At 42.5% G+C, this 26,168-nt stretch overlaps 1 protein-coding gene and 1 long non-coding RNA gene across 2 annotated transcripts in view; both read left to right on the forward strand.

Annotated features, from left to right (window-relative positions):
* The first annotated feature begins 1,004 nt into the window (after positions 1-1,004).
* The window catches only part of MSN (moesin), a 46,411-nt gene continuing 21,247 nt past the window's right edge, over positions 1,005-26,168 (forward strand). Inside the window, exon 1 of the mRNA XM_080553364.1 lies at positions 1,005-1,434. Within this exon, the coding sequence (XP_080409490.1) occupies positions 1,423-1,434 (12 nt within the window). The 5' untranslated portion in view covers positions 1,005-1,422. The remainder of the gene's footprint in view (positions 1,435-26,168) is intronic.
* On the forward strand, positions 1,441-24,373 carry LOC308176924. Its single transcript, XR_013938735.1, has 2 exons — positions 1,441-11,844; positions 12,475-24,373. It is a non-coding gene; the product is annotated as an uncharacterized lncRNA (long non-coding RNA).

The following is a 26,168-nucleotide window of genomic DNA, read 5'->3' on the forward strand; positions in this document are numbered from 1 at the left end:
TAATATTAATCCCAGTAGAATCCTGTAATCAAATTCAAGAAAACAGTTTACTCAGCAGAAGTCTGTGCTGAAATGCCTCATAGAGCTTGATTTGCATCTTTTCCATTTTATATCTGAATTCATGTGTTCTGACGTTAACACAATCTTTATTTATTCATATGCAGGGAAAAAGTGAGTATGAAGTACAGCTACTTTTGAATGGTCTTCCCATCACAAAAGATCTGAAAGACTTATAGATCTGAAAACATTTAGTGGATTTGACATGAAGATAAAATTCAAGCTAGATAGGAAGATAGGTTTCTACTTTCCTTGAAAAATAAGATATGAAGCTTATTGAGAACATTTAATTTCCTTCTACTGGACACAAGCTGTCCAAGCTGTTAACTGTAAAAACATTTTTTTTTTCTGGGAGGAAGTAGAACTTGTGTCACTGTTTGACAGTTATTTTCAAAGTCCCAAATAAGATGGAATGGGTTCTTTAAAGCCCCGTGAAAATGTTGGACCTTGATTCCCTCTGTTAGTGGTTCCAAAACACTGATGACAAGGGAAACTTTGGCAAGTGGTCCTCAGCCTATTTCAGTCCATGAATTTGACTGCTCTTCTATACTGTGTAATTTTGGTGGTGGCCTCTGAGGAGGCTTGAGGACAAGAAGTGGTGAGTCTGCCGTGCTTCTGGAAGCCGCAGTCCTTTGTGTCTTTTATGTTTTCCAAATACCTGAAGCTGGATGTGTGCTTTTTAGTTAGAGCCGGCTATGAAAACCCCGTAAAGCACAGCATGCTCAGCAAACGCCCCACTCAGCCGGGAAGAGCACTGACTTAGCGCCACGGCTGAGCTGTACCCAGCGTGCATGACTCAGACGAAATGAAAGACAAAAGGATCTGTCATGCACCAGCGCTGGGGTCTTATTTTGAAGAGCGCAATCGCCCATAAAATCCGTTTATTTTTAAAAGAACGCGTTTAGCAAGGACCAGAAGTCCCAGCGACAGCTGGTATGTAAATAAGCTTCTGAGTCCGGGGCTTTCTCGGGTACCCGATGTCAGGGATGCGGGACCCCCCCGCCCCCGCGGCTTTCGCCCTGGCGGGCCGCTGCCATCAGCACCGCTCCCCTCCCGAGCCTGCCTCGCGGAGGACCGACGGACGGGGCAGGGGCGCACGTCTGTGCTTCGCCCTCCCGCGGCGGCGCCTCCCGGCCCGGCTCCCGCCGCCGCACGGCTGGAGCGAGCCGCGCCGCGCCCAGCTCCCGGGGCCGGGCCGCGCAGGGCGGGGGCGCCGCGGCTCCGGCCCCGAAGGAAGGCGGCCGGGGGCGGGGTCTGTGCCGGGACAGGCGGGCGAGAGGCGCGGCGCGGAGTCCCGTTAGAAGCGGTGCGGAGAGCCCCAGCAGCGCAGGAGGGTCGAGCTGCCGTGCCCAGTCCGCCGGGAAGATGCCGAAAACGGTGAGCGCGCCGCGGCCGCTCGGGCGTCGCGGTTCCCCCGCCCCGAGCTCTCCCAGGGGCCTGGCGACGGTAGGGGATGGCGGAGCCTCGGCTGCCCGCCCGATGGAGAGCCGGAATGCCTTCCCTTCCCTTCCCGCCCGCGCCCTGCCCAGGCGGGGCCGCCCCAGCGCCGCGGCGGCGGGGCCCGAGGGGCTCTGGCGGAGCCGGCGGCAGCCGCGGGACGGCCGCGACCCCCGGAGGGACGGAGGAAGAGAGGAGGAGGGAGGGAGGGAGGGAGGGATGCGGCGGGCGGGGGGGAGCGGAGCGGAGCCGCCCGCCCCTCCATCTTGTGCTCCCCTCGCCTCCGGCCGCTTCCTGTCCCGTCACGGCACCCCCGCGCCTGGCGGAGCCCGGGCGGGCCGGGTGCGGGGCGGCCGGGGCCGGGGGACCCCGCCGCGGCGACCTCGCCGCAGCTGCCTGAGTAACGGCGCGCCGGGCAGCTCCCTCTGGCCGCTGCTCTCCTCCCCAACATGTCTGAATAAAGAGGTGCCTTCCTCCTCCCCGCTGCCTCGCCCGTGTCTTCCGCAGTCTGCACGCGGGCGTGCTGCTCGAGTACGTGTGCTCCGAGCTCAGCGTGTCGGACGAAGCTTTTGAGAGCGTGGCGGGGAGCTAATTAAATCTATGGCTACCTCTTGTGTGCTTTGTAGAGAGAAGTTCAGGGTTTTCACAACTTCTAATTAGTCAGTTTGAGTTGCTAGGGAGCCATGCCCCAGCTTGACTTGAAGTATTTCTTGGCTAGAGAGAGATTGGTACTTCAGAAAGTCTGTTCAAGTCTGTACTTGACTCTCCCTCTTACAGTAGTAGTTCAGTGACTAATAAGGAGCTTTTTTTTTTTTCTTTTTTTGTTTTCCAACTTAATTTCTCCTGGTTGGAGTAAAAGGTCCTCGCCCTTCATTGATAACACAGGAAGGAGCAGGCTGGAAGGCTCTAGATATTTCCTCGCTAGGAATGATCTGAAATGGCCTAAGCACTTCTAATCTTTAAGTTTACATGGGTGGGAGAGAACCAAACAAAAAACCCCCACCCTTCTGCAAGTGGAAGTTGAAACGGAATCCACCCTCAATTTTTTAAGTAGTTTAATTTTATCACTTTAGATACTAGGTGCCTGTTTGAATGACTTCTGCTTTTCCTGCTGTCTTAAATGCAGTCTCTCTGAGACAATATATCTGACAAAAAATCTGAGATTATTGTAGTTTGTTTTTTTTTAATTTTAAACATCATCTTAAAGGATATCAAACTCAGTCACTTAAAGGTTGAGAAGACAGTATTTTCAAAAGATTTTGGAAAGTGTTTTTTCAAACAACAGCAACTGTTAGTGAAGAGTTACTTCTGAAAAAAAGGCAACAATTTCAGTAAGATAAACAGAAGTGGCTCAGGTTAGGGAACTCCTGTGTAAAATGTGGTTGAGATGTTTTAGCCAGAGGAGAGTTTACAATTGTGGAGTGACTTTTAGTATGAATCAGCCAAAAATTTTGAATATGTTGCAGAGAGGCTCATGAGGCAGGATTCCCTGCTAACAGGCTGAATCAAAGTGCTCTGCCACTGCATGACAAGGTGCTCTTAGCCTTTGAATCTGGAGACACACCCTAGGCTGGATTCATTTTCACAATCTGCTGCTTTCTGGCTACGATGGAGCAGTTCTGCTTTCAAGAGCTTTTAAAAACTGGAACAAATAAAGACATTCAGGTACTTAGCTGTATGTGGCAGATTCTGCAGAAAGCACTTCGCATGTTTGTGCCTGTTGAGGTAGAGAGTGGCTGTTATATCAGCCACTTTGGTTTCCTGCCCCATCTGCCCTAATTGCAGACCCAACTGAAATAATATTTTAAACATCGTTTTTTGAGCTGTGGTTTGCAGGAACAGGAAATGCTGGCATAACTGTGTAATCAGTTCTTCATGTGAAAGAAACATGACTACTAGTGTGCTAGCTTTAGATTTGTTAATAGCTGCTTAATTAACAAAACAGTAAAATGCAAGTGACTTTCCTTAATCAAGGTCAAATGTGGGTGAAACCTGAGCAGTTAGATGTAGCTATATGTAGGCTTCATCACAAAAATAAATCCATTGTGAAGAAGACAGATGGAGGAAATGTTCCAGGGAACAGTTCTGGCTGGGCAGGAAAAACACTTGTGTCTAAAGTGTTTGGTAGCTCTTATCATTCATCTCACCAAGCTTACAGAACATGCTGCTGCAGCTGCTGTGTGGCTTGAGCAGCAAAACCTGTTGAGTTCTGAGTCCCTACTCTTTGTTAAGCTCGGCTAAATGTTAACACATGTAGCTAGAGATTGCCTCTTCATAACATGAGATTTGTTCAGTGGCACTATGCTTTAGTGCACTATTAATAGGAATCCAAGATTAACTTTGGTAACCTTTGAACTAGTGGCACATGATTTTGCTGTTGTGAAGCATAATGTCTGCACAGTCAGAGTGGGTTTGGTTGTTGGAGGCCTTGTAGACTATAGAAAGTCCATCACAGATCAGCCTGCTTATCCTGCCATGCTTTCCACAGGAAGGCTTCGTTGTTTTATCTCGAGTGCTCTTACAGTAAGGCAACCAACTCCTGTTCGTAACTCTTTTATTCTGAAAAACTTGCAGGATGTAAACAGTTAAAGTGCACATGAAAGGGGGCATGTAATAATCCCCACACACAATTTGTATTGCAAAGGGGTGGAAGCAGTTGGGTGGTAAGATACCTCTTTCAAGCTATTGTCAACTCTGAAACTCCCCCGCTTGTGGGAAGTATGGTCATGAGTAGGCTCTGATCTCATGCTCACTGACTGGTCCTGAGTCATTTTGGGATGGGTAGAGCTGAATGTCACATTCTGTTCCAAATCCTGATAGAAGTGAATGAGATGTCATATTAACAAGCCACATTGTTAATCACTTCAATATTACAAAAAACTTTTTAGCTGGAGAAGAGTAGTAGAGGGGAAGGCCACCATTTTGTACCAGTCATGTCTGACAACTGGGCTGATATTTCAGGGTATTTTTAGCTATTGGAAAAAGCAGCGTTTCTATATCAGGTTTCGTTAACTATTTTGTCTGTGAATGTACTGGCTTAGTGGCTATATGAATGGATATATCACTGAGAACTTGAAATGTGAGCATCTGCCTTGTATAAAGTGTGTATTCAACTCTTAAAACTGTCTTATTGAACAAATCAGTATTAGGTAATGTAGCCTTCACTCACTGTAGAGAAATGGATTTAATCAGAGCTTGAATGTTACAAACAGCTTCAAACTGAGGTAGTAAAGTTTGGACTCCTTACCTTATTAGCAGAAGTAAGCTTTTCTCTAGATGTTGAGAACGTAAGTCTTCAGGTTTCTAGGGCAAAGTATTACTGCAGAAAAAATCATCTTGGACAAGCACAAAAGAACAGTGAGATTTGTGGATTTCAGCTCTATTGTGGTAGCTCAGATTTTTAAAAGTTCTTCAATACTGCTGCCTTTTTCCTCTATTTTCTAAAATTCAATGCAGTGGTGGCCATTAAGGCCTTCAAGGACACTGTAGTGAAAATTGATGGTCCTAATTCTCCATTGGACTCCAAAGGTCCTTGAAGCATATCTCCCTCTAATTTTTGGAATGGCATGGGTCTGGTTAGAAGGATGATAACAGAGATTAGGGATCAAGTATGAGGAGAACCCTCTGGATAATTAGTTTCTTGAGGTGTGGCAACTTGCTACTAAACACTGCAAGATGACAATTGTAAACAGAGTACTATGTTTGAGTAATTCCTTTTTTTTTTTTTCTTGTGGAATTTGCTAGAGCTCTTGAAAGCTGGAAGGACAGGGGTGGACAGTGATGCAAACCATGACTTGTAATGGATGGATGCTGTACTTTTGGTGCCCAGGATTTGAATCTTGTTGTGCTGTGAACTATGAAGGAACACAAGGAACAGTTCAGATGTCTTCTCTCTTACCCAAGGGTTGGTTTTCAGATGGTGTATTTCCCTCTCTCTGTCCCTCAGTATAACCTGAGAAACTTGTCACCACTGAACAAAATTAGGCAGGCTTTGGTCTGGCACTAGTGCTAGCTTGTTGGTCGAACTTAATCCCTTGTATCTTTCTTCTAACACTATTGCATGCATTGAATTGCAGTAAAAAGGTGTGATTGAGAGCTCCCAAAGATCTTGCTTTACACAGAAGCCCGTGTTGCCCTTGTTGGTGAATTTCAGATAAGTTTGTACTTCGGGAGCAACAGTAACTTACAAAGCATGCGGAGAGTGTCCTGAAACCTGGTAAACTACCAATTTGGAGTACAATGAATTACCTGTAGTAAAATACCTGTTGTGGGATGTAACAAACCAGGAAAGACAATTACACCTCAGCTTGTATTGTATTAATCATCTTGGTTCCTAGATTATGCAAGAATAGCAAGGTTTTACTTTTTGTGCAGATGAAGCAATTAACACTGACAATGAGCAAAAGCTTCTGTTCAGTACTTCCGAGCCTTTTATGCTGAAGTTAAACAGGAGTTTTATAGAATAAAAATAAACTTTATATTCACTCAGTTAATGCATAATTGTAAAATTTTACTTCCCCCTCTTATGGAAAGCCCTGAACCTAACTGGCAGTGCACTGCAGAAGGCATCAGTTAGTGTTTTTAAACTGTAGTGAGCAAGAACTATTCTGAGTGCCTGATATGAATTTGTAGTCATGATCCAGTCTGTAAAACTAACATCACAGATTATTAGGGTTAAGAGTGTTTATTGTACCAGAGGTTCCATGGGACTGAATGTTACTTGAGTCCTTTTTTCATTTTTGACCTCTTGATTTGTTACTTGAGGCAGATGAGCAAGAAGGAGGTTGGCGAGGTGCGTATAATAAAAGCAGCCTAAGGAAAGCTTTAGATCTGCTACTTCTGCTATAAGAATCCTGTGTTGAAAATAGTGCCTAATATCAGGGGGCTGGTCATCACTTCTAGCAAATACCCTGTCCCCTTAGCATTTGCAGGCACTACCTTTTTTGGACCTGCAAGGGGTTGCAGCACTTTCCTTTGGGTGACTGCCTCATCTGATTAATCACCCCTGAATGTTAATCACAATCCTTGCTTTTCTCAAGGGGATACTTCATAAGATGGCTTAATATGGACTCATTTTTTGACAGGAAATGGCATCGCTGCCTCTAGAGGAAACTTGTTTCAGTTGTTTTATGTATAATGGCTGGTGTGAACCTCTCTTTGCGCAGAGCTCACTGAAGTCTCTAGGTAGCTATCTGAAAGACAGCTGGCAAACTGAAACCAAGTGCTTCAAATACCTTCTGTGTTTGCTTCTTGTGAAGCTGGGATGAGGGGGGAACAGGACCCTTCTTGAGTTGCTGGGCTCTCCATGTCCTTTCTGATCAACTGACACTTCACTGAGAAACTTGTCTGGAAGAGGTAGCTCTGGCCCTGCTCCAGGCTATAAAGGAAACTGACTAAAAGCTTCCTCTAACTACGTCATCTCCTGGACTCTTTCCTGGCTTGGTACAGCTCAAACAGCCTTATTTGGCTGACTTGTTTTTCTGCCTCTGCGCAGCAAGAGGGCCTCCCTGAATTTGCACAATAAAACTGTTATCTGTGCTTAATTATTGTTCTGAGGACTGTAATGGGGTCTGCTTCAAAAAGAGTTCCAAGATCTCAGCTTTAACTCCTGACCCCCCTCCCCCAGGTGTCTAGTTTGCCTGCTAGATGATGATACTGGAACTCAACATCACCCTGTGAGGAGTTTCCCTGCTGTTGCAGACATATTGCTGGAAAAGAGGAAATCCCTCCCTGCCTGGGAATAATCCAGGGCAATTAACTGATGTAAATGAAGAGCAGTAGTATGCAGCCAGTTAATTGCTTGCTTTTCCCTGGGGGTGTTTGAGAACAGCAGGAGTTTGTGTAGTGCAGACAATATTACTGCATCAAAGAAGTTTTTTTTTTTTAATTTTTTTAATCCCAACTGAAACATCTAAAGCAGGCTGAAGTCTAGATTCATGGAAAGCTACCCCTGGGTAAACCTCTTTATAACAACACCTACAGCTGTGCCTAGGTGGAGCATTCAAGTGTTCTGGAAGTTGTGGGCATAAAACCCATCCTTCTGACTCCAACAGTTAATGCTGACTCTTACTGTAACACGTAATATATTGTGCAGCAAATACTTGGCAGTGGTGTAGGAAGAAAAACAGTCACTGGCAGCCTTGGTGGTTATAAAACCGTAGGATCAACTGCAACTGGTTGGAGGTTTCAAATCTGAAAATGCAGAGATCTGGGCCTTGCATTTGCCTGAGGCAATTACAGCTGTAGTAACCATGGATGCAAGGGCATGTGATCTAGTGCTGCTTCCCTCCTGTGCATCTGTGAAACGATATCTTTACTTCTGTAAATCTGTGATCCTCCAGTGGAGTAGTGGGGCTGTCAGAAATTCCTGGTCTCTGTATAGCAGCTTTTTGAACCTGGGGAGAAAACACTCCAAAGTGTTTTTTAGTGGTATGATTTGAGCAAGGTGGGTTTTTTTTTTCCTATTTGTTTTGATATCTCTGAAGCTGTAGTTGCCCTGAGGAACCAGTTTTCAAAAAGATAAATTTAGGTTTGAGGAATGATATTTTGTTCTCATCCCATTCCCAGGCTAAAAAAAAAATAGGAGTATTTGGCCATACTAGGTTTCTCTCCCTTTTGCCATTGTTGGTGGACTAATAGCTACAGACAAAAGTGCAGATGTGCTGCAAAAGGAGGAATGAATGAAAAAATTCTGAAGCTGATCAGCTCTGTGGAGAGACGTGATTAGGCAAGAATTGGATGGTGGTGTGGGAGGGAAGAGACAGGCTCCTTTCTCTGCCAGCAGCAATTCTGTGTAGAGAGAAGGAAATCTCTGAGAAGATCAAGAAAGGGACAACTGAAGTAGTGAAGCATAATGGCAGAGTATGCGTGGTCCGGACTGATCTATGCTCTCTCTTGCAAGCTTATAGCACTACTGATCAACAAGTTTGTTGCTTAGAGAAAGACTACGTAAAAGGACACTGACTTCAATAGTGTATTGGAGTGCGAATACTGCAAAACCACACTTCTGTTTTTTTGAGATTAAGTCAATGTCAGAGAATCTTGCATACAGCATATTGGAGAACTGCAGTTCTGCTGTTGTGTGCATTCCTGTGTTCTCCAGGTATTTTCTTTCAGCGGCAAAACTGATGTCTTCCTGCAGCCATGAGCCATTCTTGTATGTCTGTATATCACTGACTTGTCCTTTTCTTGTTAGTAAGCCTTTATGATTCATAGCCTTCTTTTTCTCTGGATTTAAGGTGGGGAAGTGACTAAGTAGAGAGAAAAAAATCTGCCATTACAGTCCAATCAATCATTTAGTCACACCATTTAATAAAAGTACTTGGTTTTATGTAACAGTCTAATAAAACACGAAATTATGGGCCAAATCTCTCCTTGCTATGGCTTTTAAACTGTACTGAACTTGGCTCTCCAGTATTAATTCTGCACTTTTTTTATAGTGCAAAAACTGAGCTGACAGACAAATTATTAGGGTGAAGCGTCAGGTCCCTCCGCAAACACACATACCAGTATTTTTTTTCCCCTATGGAGTTGTGGCTTTTTGTTCATAATGTGTCTAAGAATAATGAAGTGGAATTTTTTTACCCTCTGAATATGCTATTCTGGAATAGTGGATAAAAAAGTCTGATTCTGTTTCCTCAATATACTATGTGCCTTTTCAGGCTGGACGGACAAGAGGCTTCTGGTTGTACTTTTTTCTCTATTAAAATTCAGAACTTGTAGTTTTAAAATGATTATAATCCCCAGGACTTGCAGCATGGTGGCAAATGGTTCTGGAGGTACCTTCTAAAGAAGTAAGGTAGTTCTACTGCCAACGTATTCAAGTCACTCAACATAAAAGTAGTGATACAAAATCCACACAATACTTCATGATTCACTGATATGAGTGACACTGATATGAGAACAATTCTGTTAGTCCTTTTGGCATGACAACTCCCTCAATCAATAAGCCTACTTTAGTGAATGGTTTTTATGTGAATTGTTTTTTATGAAAGTAAGCAAGAGGTGTATATTTGTCATGGTGGGTGGACTGTAACATATTCTTTCCTGGGATGACAGGCTTTCCTTGTTACTGCAGTGTTAGTGTTTTGCTCAGAGAAAACAACAACAACCAAAAAAAAATAAACCAAACAAACAAAAAAAAAAAAAACAAGCGAGGAACCTCTCTTCCTGTATTTGGTGCTCAAAAAATCCAGAAGTGTCTAGTGTCTCCTGAAGTAATTTTTTTTTTTGGATAAAACACTAAAGTGAACCCAAACTGATGGAATTTTGACCCACCCCCTGCAAACCTGAAAGCAGTAAGTTGCTGAAGACTTGTGGTTTTTTTGCAACAGCATATCATTAAAAAAAAGAGCAAGTGTTGTCAGCTACAAAAAATCAGTAGATACTGATGGGCACAATGTATACCTACTGGTGGGCACAATGTATACCTAGGATGTTGTGGTGACAGACGCGTATGCGGAAGTGAGTTGAAGCTCAGGAAAAAAAAAATCTTTTGCTTTATCTTGTTTCTGTGGTTCATTGCTAACATCTCAAGATGAGAACCTACTGCAAGCTGCAATGTAATGTATTATGCTTGGAATACTTCTTTGCACACCTAATAGAATAGAGATTTCTTTCAAATGTGGGTGCACTTTAACATCATCAGCTGTAAGAACATATCCCTGTAGTGTGTGTCCTGAATCTCTCTGTCAAAAGACAGAACGAATGGAAGGACTTTGAGTAAATATCAGAGCAATCAACTGAAGATGAGAGGCAGTACTGAACAATACTTGCTTCAGCATCATACACAGGAAATACGATGCTATTTTAGTATTTGTTCTGTCAGATTTTTACTTGATCATTCAGCATTTGTCAGATGTCTGGATTGCTTCTCTTTTGCTGCTTCGGTTTTGGCATTCAATATATAAGTTTTGTTGATTTCTCAGTACTTCATTCACCTCTGTGCAAAGCCTCTTCTACCAGTAGGGACCAAATGCAGATGAAATGTCCAGCCACTTCTCTCATGGCTAAGCTTTGATGAAAGTGTCTTTCATTCATGTAAAATTATCATGTAAAAAAAGGCTGTTCTGCAGGTGTTTTTTGGATAGAACCCTTCAAATTTGCATGAAGCATTTTGAGTTTAGGATTCATTGCAAAATAATTGCAAAAATAATTGCAAGCAAATCATAATTTGCTTCTCAGTAAGCTGATTCCCTCCCTCTTGGTGAGGGGAGGAGGAGGCAGGTGTCACATGACTTTATTTTTGTATTTTGCTATCATATGCTGCATTACTCTGTATTTTCAAGTTTTTCCTCATCTCTCTTCAAATGACTGTGTCCAAACACCTTGGTCTCAGGAAAGTCTGGTGTAAGGGACTTCTTCAGTGAAATGCTTTTATAATATTCTAATGGCAGCTTTAGTGTGGTAGTGTTAGGAAGGATTTGAAAATAATTTCAGTCTGAAGGGGTTCAGAAAATCTTGTAAAACAAGCAATTTTGTTGGTCTGCCATTCCATTAGAGGAGGAAGGGTTATTAGATGCATTCATGTGGATCTATCTGTTTTCATGACAAGCCTGAGCAAGAGTAGTGGTTAGCAGGCAGCTTTACTGTTTCCAGTGTTCTGAAGATGTGCAGTTTGGTGTGAGGTCTCTGCATGCAGGAATCTTGAAGGAGCCCCAGGCTTTGATCAGAGTTGAAGTACTGCCTATAAATCCTTGCTGCTGTTCCTTGGCTTATGGGGGGTGGGGTGGGAATTGAAAATGTAAGAAAAACCAACCCTGTACTGCAGGTCTGAATAAAGAGCTAAGCTCTCAAGTTGAACTCCGAATGTCCCTTGCAGAAGGTGCTCTGCAGGCTCCTTGCCTCAGGTTGGTCTAGTTAGTTCTACTGCTTACTTTCATAGGTTATATTTGCATGAACGCTGGCAGGAGCTGTGCTCAGTGTTTGGCTATTTTTCCTCCTACTGTATATGTTTGACTGTGGAGATAGCGCACATCATCTCTGTTTGCTGAGGAGATTTGAAAGACCTGGATATTGAAACTGTAAATCGTATGAGGAAACTGCTCCTGCCCACTTGATACAAGAAGTCAGTTTCCACCATGAGCATTGTAAAGACTTTTGTTATTACAGGGTAGCTCTGCAGCAACTTCTGCAGTCTTGTAGAATTATTAAAAGTTAAGCCAAGAGAGGTCATTAGAAGAAATCTGGTCCCACCCAATGCTCAGAGCAAGGCTGATTTCAAGGTTGGATCGTTTTCTAAGTTGGATTGGATTGTTCAGGTTCTTGAGCTGTTTGAATTGAGATGATACTTCTTTAACTTGTTCACAAGCATAGTTTGGAAAGTACTTGGATTTGCAAAATATTCTGTAGGTGACTGGAGGTTCTTAACCTTATCTTCAGGAGTGCAAAGGCATGGAGACAGTGAAGGAGCTAGTCATGTATAATGACAAAAATGTATCAAAAGCAACCCCTTTTAAAAGAAATACATAGTATAAGCCCAGTTACTACTGAGTATGGCTAGTTTATCTGTTCTGTTTGCTGGTACAGTTGATCCATGCAATGTCTCTGGTCGTGTCCAGGCAGTAATCTAAAAACACTTTCCCGCAGGAAGGTATTGTAGGCCAGGAGATCACATTAAACTGTCAGAACTCTGAGCAGGATAGCTTCTTAGCATTGCTTATAGCATTGTTTCAGGAGATGCGGCCCTGTAGCAAACTGGGAATAGTTTTTCTCAGTAGCAGTTCACTGGGAGTCTAAAGCTTTATTGTGTTAAGTTGTAATCCAGTTTCTCTATAGAACTGTAAAGACAACTAGACTTTATCAAGTTTACCAGATACAAATACTATTCAGGTAACTGTAACATTTTTTTTAAATAGGCTTTGCTAGAACACCCTGAAACATTAAAGATGAAAATACTCTGGAGAGGAATGGGTAGTTAAGTGCTTTCTTACATTCAGAATTCTTTTTTTTTTTTCCTGCTGTTTAGTCAGGCTGTGAAAGGCAACATGATGCAGAATGCTATTTATTGGTCGAAATGATGCCCTCTGCTACAGCTGTTTTTTGACTGTGGTTCCATTATGGCATCCTGTGATGTCTGCCCAATCTATAAATGTCAACTAACATTTGCACTTTAATCTGCATGTAGTAAAGGTGGTATGTGATGAGCTTGTACTTAAAAGGAAGACATATTGTTAATAAATCTTACTTGACCATTTGGTTTGCGAGGCATTTAGCCATGTCTTCATGTATGTATCTAATGCAAAGTGATACCTGATACTTGATATCAGGCATTCTTTTCAAATAACTCAATTTTAAGCAATGCATTTCAAAATCGTGTAAGTGCGAACTCCTTGATCTAGTTTATTAAAGGCTGCAGTTAACTTGGTTTCCTGTTTAAGAGCTTTGATGGTTTGTTGCCACTGAAGAGTTTTGCTCACATCTGTGTGGTCCTGCCTTACATTGGCTCTGATAGTTCAACTCAACAGTGAATCAGTTCTGACTTGCTAGCACAACAGAAAGCTGGGTTAATGGCAAGTTCGCATGTGGCTTGATTAGGGGGTGAATCTTGGCAGGGGGTTGTGTGAGAACCTGAGTCACTACAAAGGGTCATAGAATCATCTGTGTTGGAAAAGACCTTCAGGATAATCAAGTCCAACCATCAACTTGTCCTGTCAATAAACCATGTTCCTCGGTGCCATGTCCACGCATCTCTTAAATACCTTCAGGGATGGGGACTTTACCACGTCCCTGGGCAGCCCACTCCAATGCTTGACCACCCTCTCTGTGAAGTTCTTCCTAATATCCGGTCTAGACTTCCCCTGGTGCAAGTTGAGACCATTTCCTCGTGTCTTATCGCTTGTGCCCTCCTCACTGCAACCTCCTTTCAGGTTGTTGTGGAGGGGGATGAGGTCTACCCTCAGGTTCTTCTCCACACTAAACAACCCCAGTTCTCTTGGTTGCTCCTCATAAGTCTTGTTTTCTAGTCCCTTCACCGGATTTATTGCTCTTCTCTGCAATAAAACAGGATAAAATAGGATTGCCTGGGGGTGAGGAATAAGAAGCGATTGTCTCCTCCAATTGTATCCAAAGAGAGTCATCTTACACTTCCACCTTCCTGTAATCTGTGCTAGTAGCAGTGTTTCTGTGTCAGTATAGTGAATGGGACCAAGGAAATGATCTTGCTGGAAAAAATAACAGATAAGTTATTCTCAGCCTGACTTACTCTTTGATCCTGCTTGTTGTGTAGTCATGGTAGTGCTAATACTGGTCCAAAGAAGGCAGTGGGACTGTGCAACATGGTGACAGGCCTTTTGGGATGATTTGTGGTGGTGGGACCACACCCAGAGCGTGCTGGCACTGCTCTCTCCAGGCTGCCGCCAGCAGCTCTACACCCACTTGAGTCTTCTGGGACACAGGGCTCTCTCTATCCTGGTGCTGTAGCTACTCTGCTCTATATTAGGAAAACTCAAGTGTTTGAACTAGACGGAGCTTAAAATAACAAAAGGTACTTCAGCAATCACAAACTGGTCTTTTATAAACTATGTACAGTCCCAATAGAACTATTTAAAACCTAAAATAGGTTGGTGGAGAGGGAAGTGAATGTGGGTGGGGAAACTTACACTTAAAAAGTAGTGTAAAACTGAGCTGTTCCAGGGAAATCCTGTATTTTAGGGAACCATGACCTAAATAGATGTGAAAAGGCAGTGAGACTACATGAGACCCTGTACTAAAAAGAAGTTGCAGGATTTGTCTAGCACACTGGCTATGATAAAGCTGAAAATCACAGGATGATGAAACAGCTTTACCTCACATTTGACTCTGCCTGCAGTTAAATTTGGAGGGATAGCTCATAGTCTGGGCAGTCAGATCCCACAGTAAGGCTGTGTTCTAGCTCCTAGAAATCTGGCTATTGTTCAGATATTCAGTGAGCTCTGTGAGCTGGCCAAGAACTTGAAATGCCACACCCAGGCATTGCCTTGGATGTCTGAAAAAGGCAGCCCCTGTGTACAGCTGCCCTTCTTGTTATCAGTGAGCCTAAGTGCTGGATGACTCTTGGTTGAAGAACAGAGAAGCATGTGAAACAGTTGAGCACATTTCTGACTTGTTCATCCACACATGAGAATCCTTTTGGAAGGATGAGCTCAGTCACAGCAGTGATCTCTGTGCTGTCTTCCCTGTGGAAAAGTCTCTTGAATGATAAGTGGAGCTTCTGAGTATGGCTTTTTTTTTTTTTTTTTTTTTACCGCCCTAAATTCCAAGTTACTGCTAAAACAGTTCTTAACTACAGGTGAATTTGAAGACCTTTACATAGGGAGTGAGTTGTTTAGTCTATTAGCTCATGAACCTCAGGTACTTATGGTACATGTGATTCCTTTATACAGCTCATGCTTGTATTGTTATCATCCTGTCTTGATCTTGTTTAGAGTTATTTCCAGCCGAAAGCTGCTTGTAATTTTGGCAGGTATCCACTGGGTGCTAGGTTTGGAAAGCTTATTGGCTATTTGGAAATGCATCTTGACTACTAGGCTTGTCTGTTTTAAACACTTGCAGTGTCTTTGCAGCTGCTAAATGATACTGGGAAATCCTCTGCTGGAAGAGAAGAACTGGACTTAAGCAAGTTTAGGGGGGAACAAGCTGCTAAGTCTTCTCAGAAAATCTGATATGCTTCCGTGTTGGTGGGGTAGGGTAATGGAACTGTTTTGTGAGTTAAGTTACTGCAGTAACAGACAGGGTCATAACACTAGTGTATGGCATAGATTTTACTCCAGTGGTGGTGAGGGAGCAAAATACTTGTTTGTAACCTGTGATTAGGATTGTCTAGGGGGTGCATGCAATAGCTGCGAGGAATGTCACACATACCACTGCTGGCATTTCAAACATGCCCACTGTCCTGCTGACTGCCATTAAATTGAAGAGCTTTAAGGAGGGATGTGGTTAAGCTCAGACATGTGAAGCACAACGGCCAACCCCACTATTACGGTACAGAGGCTAAAACAAGCATATACTGTTTCTCTAGAGAATAGCACCTTCTAACATGCACAAAACAAATGGGTGTTAAAACAAACCACCACCACCAAAAAAAAAAAAAAAAACAACACTCCCCCCACTCCAAACAAGTGAAACAAACCCAAATCTAGCTCAGAGTGTAGAATTTGAATGATGGCAACTGCATATGGCTAGACTTTGCTTTGAGTTTTCCCTCTTGATACAAAAGTTGTAGAAGAGGGGGAAGTTTTTTTCCTCCATGTTTTTTCATCTCCTTCTGGATTTGACTAATGAAGTATGTTGTCTCTAGCCTAAATAGCAGGTACAAAAATAGTTGTTCTAAGGCCTGACTTCAAACTAGCTCTAAAGGAATAGTAAATGGCAACATTATGGCTTGGAGCAGCTACAGGAAAGCGAAGGGAGGTGTATGAGGAATCTATTTATGAGAGAGGAAATGGCAAAAATAGAGGAATTGACCCATTGCACAAACTTGTGAATAAGTTGTGTAATAAATGTCCTGCAAACATCTGTACTTGACTGCAAATCTGGGGATCCACCCATGGCTGCTTTTACTGGCTTAGTACTTCTATCTTGCAACTCCTCTTGTCAAACTGAAACTTGTTTGCACTTCAGACAGGGTTACAGGCTATTAGCAGCCACAATGTTGAAATACCACTGGTGGGATGTAGCTAGTTACCATCTATATGGTTGAAAAGGAAGGAATTATATTCAAGTAGATTTAACTTGGAAACATTAATGACTCTGGAAGACTTGATATGTAAGGTGCATGGAAATTCCCTGTGTGATTTTTTTATTTTTTATTTATTTATTGTTTTGAATGACTTACTTTGTAGTAATCTTCTTATGAAATAGAACTCTTTCAGGAATAAATGTTCCCTGGGAGCCCAAATCTGATCACTAGTTAAGCTGGGTAAATGATGTCCATAGAGTTCTAAAATTCCAAGTTCTCCAACCCATTAAGAGGCATTGATATATAGCCCTGGCTTTGCATGGCCCCACATTCTAGTGCATGCTTGGTAGCACTGTAGTAAGAAACCTGGACTTTGAAATGCCGATTATGAGAAAACAGAAAAGTTGAGGCAGAGTGGTTCAGTGAAGGTAGCCTCTAAAGAAAGGCAGCTGCAAATGCCAGTCCCTTTGGATAAGGAAGAAGCTTTTCTGAGTCCCTCTTGTGAGCTCTGTGGATGTGGTTTGAAGAAGATCTGAGTTTTTGAAGAGGGGGGTAAGTCTCTAAGTTTGGAACCAGTAAGTTTGGTTCTCTACCTCTTGTGGGGTGGGGGAGTGGGGGGAGAAGCCTTAGCTTATATAAGGATGCCTGAAGTAGACTCCCTGATTTAATATGAGTAACTGATCTCTTGTCCTGCAGGGAGGATCTCCTTGCATTCAACTTTTTTTACCCTGTACTCAGGACCCTATGAATATCAGGTATTGATCAGTTTCGAAGGGGGATTTCAGCAGGAAGCAAATTGTGGCTTCTCACACTTGGTTTCAAGAACCAGAAAAGCAACAAAGTACTGCTGTGTTGCTCTGTTCTGTAGACATTAATTTTTCAATGGCAGAAGGTGTCTTCAAGGAAACTGCCTTTTTTTAAAAAAAAAAAAAAGTTTACCCCTGGCTGTATGGAAGAATTTTACTTTTCTTATCACTGGGGGATGAGCACTCTAGCTCATTTCATAATAGAAAGGATGGAAATAATGGAAAATGGAAATAATGCAGCAGCAATAAGTGTTTAAATGCTAGAATTGATGCAGTAAGGTACAGCTTATTGCCGCACTTTATTGTCAAAACGTTTGCATAATGGATTTGTGAGGAATTGATCATGAGAAGGAGGAACTGAAATGTAGAGTATCTCGTCCATGAACCTATCACTATGCATTGGTACAGAAAAGATCCAAAAAAAAAACCTGTGCCCTGCCTCTGCTGTCCGTTGTAGCTCTGCTGATGAGGGCAGTCACGGTAACTAGTTTCTCTTGCTAGTACCCTGGAGTACTGCTCGGTGTCAAAGATAGGTAGACCTTCTCCGATAAGAGGCTGTTCTGCTGAGAACTGGCAGCATGGGGCATTTACTGATAGGCCTCTTCACGTAACTCAATCTTTATTTTCAGTGCTTTATTTTTTTTAAGCCTGTTGCACTCAGTTCCAGTGTACAGCTTGTGTTCCTGCCACCATAAGTCTAATAAAGAGGTTTTTTTTGTACTGTGGCGAATAAGTATTTTCGTGAATGTGTAGCTTAGATGGCTACTTGCTGGGCCAGTAAGCATAGAGGCCTTGCTCTTCAGCTAGAAAGTTCCATAATGTGGCAAGAAAGGTCTTGAGATGTTTGCCAACATGATGAACTGTAATTGGTTATAGTATGTATCTCAATCTGCTGAATGAGCAGAATAAAGAGTAGAGACAAAACTCATGCAGGTAGAATGCAGTTTGTACCATTATTGTTTTTTCAGCCCAGTTATTAATAGTGTTTTGTTTTTTTTCCACAAAGTAGACAAGTAGGGGATAGTAAGTGTGCAGTAAACAATGGTCATTAACGTATAAATTCTGTGGAGTTAGACTTGCAAAGCCTCTTGGTGAGTCCAAGGTGGTTGGGAGGGGGGCAGGGATAATCCTAGAATTCTACTCTTGTGTTCATGTGGACAAACAACTTGCTACTTTAATCATTGGTTCAAAAATCATCTCTTGTGGTAACAGCTAAGTAAATTAATATTTAGGACTGTGACATTACAGTTTGACAGGGTTTGTATTAGGGTAAGTCGCTTCTTCCCCTACCCCACCAGTGTTGCTAAATCCATCCAGAAAGGTGCATTTTGCTGGAAGTTACAGAGAGCGTTTTCTGCACTGGCAATGCTCCCCCTGTGTCACTGCTGAAGTGAGACAAATTGTCAGACATGTACTTGTGTCAGGGCATGTCTGGTTTCCTCCTGCTCAGGCTATGCCTCCTCCACCCGTTCTCGGTTCTGTTTCTGCAAGTAGACTCTTCAAAGCTGTGAACTTTCTCAATCTGCACTGCTGTCACTGCAGCTCACTTCCTGTGGCAGCTTCATAGTCTTGCTGTTCTCAACAACTTTGTTCGGTATCTGTGTGAAAACTGCAACTTGCTGCCCACATAGGCCATCTTGCCTCACTGGAGACTGAGGAAGGAGTGGAGGGGGGCTGCAGCTGTCATGTGGCTTTGAGGTGTGGCTCTACAGTGTTTTTTAGGAACTGATCTGGCTTGTTGCTGTGCTTATTCATGGGGAGGGAACAGGACTGTTTGAGCCTAGATCCAGTTAGATGTATCTGTATCACTTCTCTAGCCTGGCTTGCTGGTGCTTGCACCTGTGAGAGAACAGGGCTTCACAGTCAAATGGAGCTCCAGCAGCTGCAACCTCCCTGCCTCCAGACTGGTCTGCATGGCAGTGGGATGGGGCACACAGCTCACAATGCCTTCAATGGCTTCAGAGGGTACCACGGTTACCAGTAACTTTGTGTCCTGAGATGTGAGCTCATGGGGTGCCTTCTCCTAGCTTTTCCTCAGTTTACTCTTCACCCAACTTGCTTTTCTATGATAATCATGCTGCAATTCAAATGATTTATTCTTTTATCATTTTCAGTTCAGATACTGACCTAAGTATGAGATTTTATTGAAGGGACTCAAGCACATCTACCATTTGATTTTCAAATTAAGAAAGGTGTTGTTTTTTAAGTAACACCTGTGTTTACATGTAACACGTGATTCTGTGGGTATACATAGGATAGAGCAGCAGCACACTGTGTACATTACCACAGGGCTATGCACATAAAGCCAGTGGCTATGCACTCTCCTTGAGGACTTGTCAGATCACATTAGGTCACTCAGCAGCAATAAGCACTTTCCAGTGAGGTCTGGAGGATGCTGCCAGCTTCTCATGTTTTTGGTCTAGAGCCCAGTGATGCGTTTCATAGCACACTGCATGTATGGTCTCTTCCATCCTACAAGGATGGCAGTGCTGGGGGAAAAGGTAACAGGGCAGCAAAATATCTGTTATTAAAGGTAGTAAGTGGAGCATCTTTCATAGCCTACAGACAACAGCTCTTGATGTCTGTCAGATTCAACTTGGACAGCAACTGAGCCCATTAACTGAGATCCAAATACGTAGTCCATTGTTCCTTTTGTATCTGGCTGCTTATAGGGAAGCCACTCCTCCCTCTGCAGGTGTTTTTAATTTAGTTTTACTGTAGGTGTGAACTGAATTTTTCCTCAGTAGATAACACTGTACTGTGGAATTCAGCAAAACAATAGGTGAAACTTTCCTGTAAGATCTGTGTAAACCTGCTATTTCTTACTGAGTCCAACTCTTACAGTTGTGCAGTAATGACAGCTATATCTCTCTTTTTTGTATAAAGTAGTCTGAAATTTGTAATATTGAGCTAGTTTTAAACAGCGGTTTAAAGAAAGGTAGTATGCTTACAAGATCCTTAGGCATCTCAGTACCTTCAGAAAAGTGAGCCACAGTCTATAAGTGACTGTCATGTGTTGCTTCTTAGTATGCAGCAGATGCAGGAAGTTGGGATGTGTTTATAATTAGTGTATCACTGAAAGGTACAGTCAACTCAAAATCTGTCTGGTTTTATTGGAAATGACGTTAAAAATAGTTCTAACTGATTATTACTTCTGTAAAATAATCTTACATGCTGTGCTGTCAAATGTGGAAAGAGAACAGAAGATGGATGGGGAAAGGACTTTTTTTTTTCCTGTTACAACAATCATGGTGGTATCTTTACCTGTTGAAATGTTTTTGGATAATGATGATTGCTTGTGTCTATTTTTAGTTTTACCTGGAGATGGCTAAGATATATATGTGGAAGGAAGCTGAATTTTTCTTTAATATCAGCTCTTTATCTTCAGAGTCTGCTCTGAAATCACTAGAAATCCCTTAAAGGGTGAATTCCTTCCAAAAAAAGGCCAAGACAGAATTGGTGTCTGGGATGTTATAGCACATACTATGTAGCACGTAAGCTGTACTTCAGTCGCACTGGCACTGAGTACATCAAAGGTGGGCAAGCTTCCTCCTCCATTTTATTATGGTGACTCTATTCAAACTGTCACAGTGGAGTGGGAATGGGACGCCTTCCTTGGCCATGTTAGGATCCCTATGGTTCCAGTCAAGTGAGTAGTGCCATTTCCCAGTTGAATGGGGAGGAAGGTGGCTGAGAGTGGTGAAGTGCTGGGGAGCCATCTGCAGGGTTAATTCTCAGTGGGGGCTGCAGCCTGGCAGGGCCAGGGCTGGTGCCTGGGGTGTGCCTGCTCCCTGCTGGTGTTCTGCTCCTGATGAATTTAGGGGTATGAAAAGGCCCTTTAAGACTGCTGGAAGGGGGCTGGTTTAATTAAATGTAATCCCTTTAGAAATTGCAAGCACTTTCATATGACCTGAGTCCAGCCTCACCCTGACACAAAGGACCCAGGACTGTTTTTGGAAGAGTGCTGGTACTCAGAAAAGAGCCAGATGTCTGTGAGTATCGCTGGTTCTGCAGATGGGGGTCACTACCTGTGACGCTGTTTAGAGGCAAAGCAAAGTGCTATGTGGATTGGTGTGCAACTCCTGTCCTTCCAGCAGGGCACTGCGCCCACAAGCATGGAAGGTGGCAGGGCCCATGTTAGGTGGCTGCAGCAGGGAGTGGAATATGTGGCCCTGAGAAGCATTTGTCGCCTCAGAAAAACATTCGTTTTTTTAGATAGTGACACGATTCTAATTATACCTGTTAGACTGCTGTTAGTCTTGCTGAAAGCCAAAACTGGGAAAGTTTTTTGATTTCTAGGGTACCTTGTGAGATCTTGAGTTCCTCCTGCATCTTCAGCTGGATATGATGTACTTCTTTAGCCAGAGCTTGTGCCACTAATGCATGGTGTTAGTTCCAGTATTGTTACTTGCATCAGCTCTTGGTTGAACAGATGCTCTGTAAGGGTTGGCTAGCCAGGAGTTTCTTGTTAACTTCTTTTCTGTGACAGTGAAATGAGTAATAAAAAATTATTTTTCCCTAGTTGTAGTTATGCCACTTTATCCAGAAATAGTCCACTTGGTGGCTTGAACCTGGAAAACAGTATCTGAAGCTTGAGGTCTCCAGACCAGTACTGTGTAACAGCCTCCTTGCATTCAGGAAATCCAGGGAGGAAAGAAGCTTTAACTCAGGGTCAGAGTTCTGTAGAGGTTGATACTCTGTTGTGCTGACTCTACCTATTATTCTGACATGAATTTCCTAGTGCTCTGTTCCTGTCTCAGTCTGACAAACAGAATTGTCTGTTCTACCTCTTACACTGCTTCGTACACTGTGGTGTTAGTACAAGTAATACATCTGTTATTTAGTGTGATGGTATCAGTCCTTCCTGTTTGTTCTTTCATATACAACAACAAACTCTCATCTTAGGAAGAAGTTATAACAGGTTATTAGTAGGGATCATTTAGAGACCTGGAAGAGAACTGATAATCATTGCTGCTAGTTTATTGGGAATCTGAGTGGGGCAAAAAGTGAAACTTGAGGATATATGGGTGGGCAATGTTAACGTTTCTGAAAAGACGTGTTGCAAATAGGTGCATGGTACTGCTATTAAGTCTGTTTCCTGTAGTCTGCTAGACACCATGTGAGGAGGGTGCTGTTACGAAAGCTTTTCTCTACCAAAAGGAGCTTGCTTTGGCTGCTCTTGGGGCTAAAACAGTGTCTTTTCCATGCAAGAGCTTCCGTTTGTGCAGGGGGTCTTCCTAGAGCCACTGTCCTTGGCTACAGGAAGTGCTTTAATATGCTTTGGTAGTGGCAATCTGTAGCTGTGCTTAGACTGGTAAAAACAATGGTAATTCCTCAAAAAGAGAAAAGGAAGAGTTGCTAGGTTTCTAGCTCTTTCCTGTAGCCATTATGAAACAAATCAGTTAAATATGGGCTTTTTTTCTTGAGTATTTTTTATGTTGGTGAATGTAAAGTTGCCTGTTGAAATGCAATAGTTAAACTTTCTTGTAATGTGCAAGATGGGCTTCTCTAGAAGCTTTTCATACAATATTGTTAGCTGTTTGTGTACAAAATACTTTATTAAATTATAATGGAAAGACAAAAGCCTATTCAGAGGCCACCTACCACGGTAAAACTTCTGCTAGTTTAAGATCTAAGCAGAACTTGAGGGTTTCAGACACTTGGATGCATCAGTGCATGCATTATATATGCTAAGATGATAAAAATTCAGTTAGTTTAAATAGAGCTTCAGTATAATTTACTGCATTAGGATAGCATTCTTGGTAAATTGGTTGATGATGAAATTCAGTAAATCCTCTAAAAATACATCCTGAAAGTTGAAAGTTTAAGAAAAGAGTTTAGTAGCCGTCAGTTCTGCAAAAGGAATTGGAACGAGTGCTGCCACTCTGGTGCTTGTAATCTGATCAGTTGTGGGTAGTATCTTTTTGTCACTGTGTTTTCTCCTGTTGCTAGCATCGAAGAAGTATGTGCCTTGCCTGTCTGGGGTGACAGAGCTAGAGCAGTGTATGCTCAGCAGTCCAAGTTGGTTATCTTACTGAGGAGCATTTTATTCTGTTTGCAGCCAGAACAGTAAGCACACCGATGGTTGTGCTTGCCCTCAGATGAAGGTGTTGATGAGGAATCAGAATCTTACAGTCTTGTTCAGTCTCCATGTCTAACTGACTGTGTTCTAGAGTATTCTAGTATTCTTAGTGGTCTTGATACATTCACCCTGGGAAAAGCAGTTAAGTTTTTCATGCATGTCTTTATGGGGCAAAGTTTGAGCACCTGTAGACAAAAGGGTCCTTGCAGTGTCTTAATTCAGGCCTAGTGATTAACCATTTCTGCACTGTTACTTGGAAGACACTGTTTTTTTCTGGGATCAGAGCTGTAATATATACACTACAGTTATTTCTCAAGAGGAGACACATCTATGTTTATTGCTTCGTAGATGCTAGGATGTTTATTCTAATAAAACCTCATTAAATGGTTTAGAAATAAAAGTATAAAAGCTTAATGCTAGTGAATCTTGAGGCTCTTCTTGCTTAGAGTAAGCACTGATAAATTAGTGGTTTAAAAGCACTTTGGCAGGGTAACTCAAGGAACAGGACAAATAGATGAGTCTAAATTATGATGGGACTGGATTATGCTGGCTTTCTTCTGATACAGCACTCTGTTACACAAGGGGTACGCAACATCTGTGTTGGGCAGTACTCAGCTGTGCGTGCCTCAGTAACATGGTTTAACTAAAACTAGTATTTCAGATGATTGAGGAGAATGAAGGCAAGCATGTAGTGCCTGGCATTTACTTGTCAGGTAGAGGTTACAGCAATTTATAGATCTCTGGTAGCTTCTGTCTGAGCGGCAGACAGAACCCATTAAGGGAACAGTGAAACTGCCTGAGAGTAGGGTGATCCCTGGGTATCTTTCAGAACAAAGCTTCTTTGGTGCTTGTTTTTTCAGGCTCTTTTACATACTGGAAGAACCAATTCGTATTTCTGTACCAGTACTTAGGCTCTTGAAATGAAAAAAACACCCCAGTAAAGCTGCATCTCCTCTGAATAAATGGCTTCTTACCTGCTAACTGGGAATGCAGACCAGTGCCTCCCGCTACCTGTAATGGTGGAAATCTCACTTTGTTTTTCCAGTTCATAACTGGCTTAAAAATTCCATTTGGTAGCATATGTGTGTTTTTTTTCTTTTTTAATTTTTTTCTTCCCCCACATCAATGAGGCTTAACAAAGCTCAAATTTACAGCAGCATTTCAGCCCTGTATTAAATGTCAGTGGTACATCTCAGGACGTGCTTCAAAGCGCCACCATCCTGGTCTTTAACAGCAGTCTGCTATTTAATTTGTTAAAACTTTGTTCAGATCAGGGAAGCTAACATTACCGGGGTGTGGTTCTTTTAAAAAAAAAAAAAAAAAAAAAAAAAACAAGGCTGTTTCCTGTGGTATCTTAGCTCATGCTGTCTTCTAAAATGGCATAGCCTGAAATTGGAAGTGTGTACCCCATTCAAGACTTTACTACTCCTAAACCTTAGATTGCTACTCATCTTGAGAACAGAAGGCTTCTACTAAGCAAAAAAGTACATTTCATCTTACTGAATGTACTAACTGAAGGATAACTGGTCAGGGAGCTTAACTACATTTAAGTGAATGACAGTGGAGGAATTGTACTGGTTGTACAGTGTACTGGTTGTAGTATAGGTCCGTATTTTACTGTGCTAACAAAGGTGTGAATCTTACAAATAATTCTGCAAGAATTATGCAATTCTGTGATGATACTTACTGAAGCAGCTCTACTTTAAAATTTGTGATGAAGAGCTTTAAAGTTTTTCATGCACTAGTTGCAAAGAGCTGCCACAAATGTTCATTTTCTGGTGCTTCCACTGTGCTCAGATACTTTAGTATTCAATCACTTATGCAGATGTTCTCAGCCAAGATAGCTACTTTTTTTTTTTTTTAAATCCCATAAACAGTGGAGCAAAAAGACTATTTCTTTTCATGGTAGCTGGTACATTAGTGGTGTAGGTGAACAGGAGCGACTTTAAAGCAACATTCTTGCTTAATGACTAGTTTAACTAACCCCTCTTAGCTGTGGTTTATGGACATCTTTACTCTCGCTGCTGGTATGTGGCCTAGGCAAGACAGTCATAGAAGCCAGCACTCCTTCTGGTACAAAAGACTGCTTCCAATTATAAGTAGAAAAGATGGTTTGGGGGTTTGCAGCCCTGCTAGCAAGCAGTTGGATTTGTGGTTCACTGAAGCACTGTGAAATTAACAAATTGTCAATTATCTAGAATCTGGGGAGAATGATTTTTGTTAGAGCGAGTCCAGAGGAGGGCTACAAAGATGATTGGGGGCTGGAGTGTCTCTCCTATGAAGGAAGGCTGAGAAAGCTGGGCATGTTCAGCCTGGAGAAGGTTCCAGGGAGACCTTATTGTGGCCTTTCAGTACTTAAAGAAGTCTTATAAAAAGGGTGGAGAGGGACTCGTTACCTCAAATAGGTAATGATAGGACATGGGGGGAATGGTCTTAATTGAAGAGGATAGATTTAGATTAGACATTAGGAGTAAATTCTTCACCGTAAAGGTAGTGAGGCACTGGAACATGCTGCCAAGAGAAGCTGTGGATGCCCCATCCCTGGAGGTGTTCAAGGTCAGGCTGGATGGGGCCTTGGTCAACCTGATCTAGTGGGTGACATCCCTGCCTCTGGCGGGGGGATGGAGTTAGATGATCTTTAAGGTCCCTTCCAACCCAAGCCATTCTATGATTTTGGGAAGGTATAGCAAGAGAACCTAAGACATCTGCATACTACTGAAAACTGGTAATTTTAAATAACCTGAACTCACAAGCTACCAACCTTTTTCTCTTTCCTTACTACTTCTAAGGAATGGTTGTTCTGCAGTTTGACTTCTTTTGTGTCAAAAGGTTCAGAAATTTCAAAATCAATTTATTCCTAATGTGCTTGTTGATGATCTTTGCTACAGCAATGTCTAAACAGCTTTCCTGGTGCACTGCAGCTCTTAATGACTTCAGCTTTGCTGTGCTACCTTCAACTTCTTATAGCATATACTGAGATTTTGAACTGAACTTAAAACAAGAAAACTCCATGGTTCATCACCAAGGGTTATCAAGTACCAAGTAGTGGCATGACTAGTCCCAAGTAGGTTCAAGGCTTTTTGGGAAACGTCAAAATGTGTTTGGATGTGGTAGTCTCTTTAAGCACTTG

The sequence above is a fragment of the Anser brachyrhynchus genome, assembly GCF_964034855.1.
Source record: "Anser brachyrhynchus genome assembly, chromosome: 13".
In the NCBI taxonomy this organism is placed as follows: Eukaryota; Metazoa; Chordata; class Aves; order Anseriformes; family Anatidae; genus Anser; species Anser brachyrhynchus.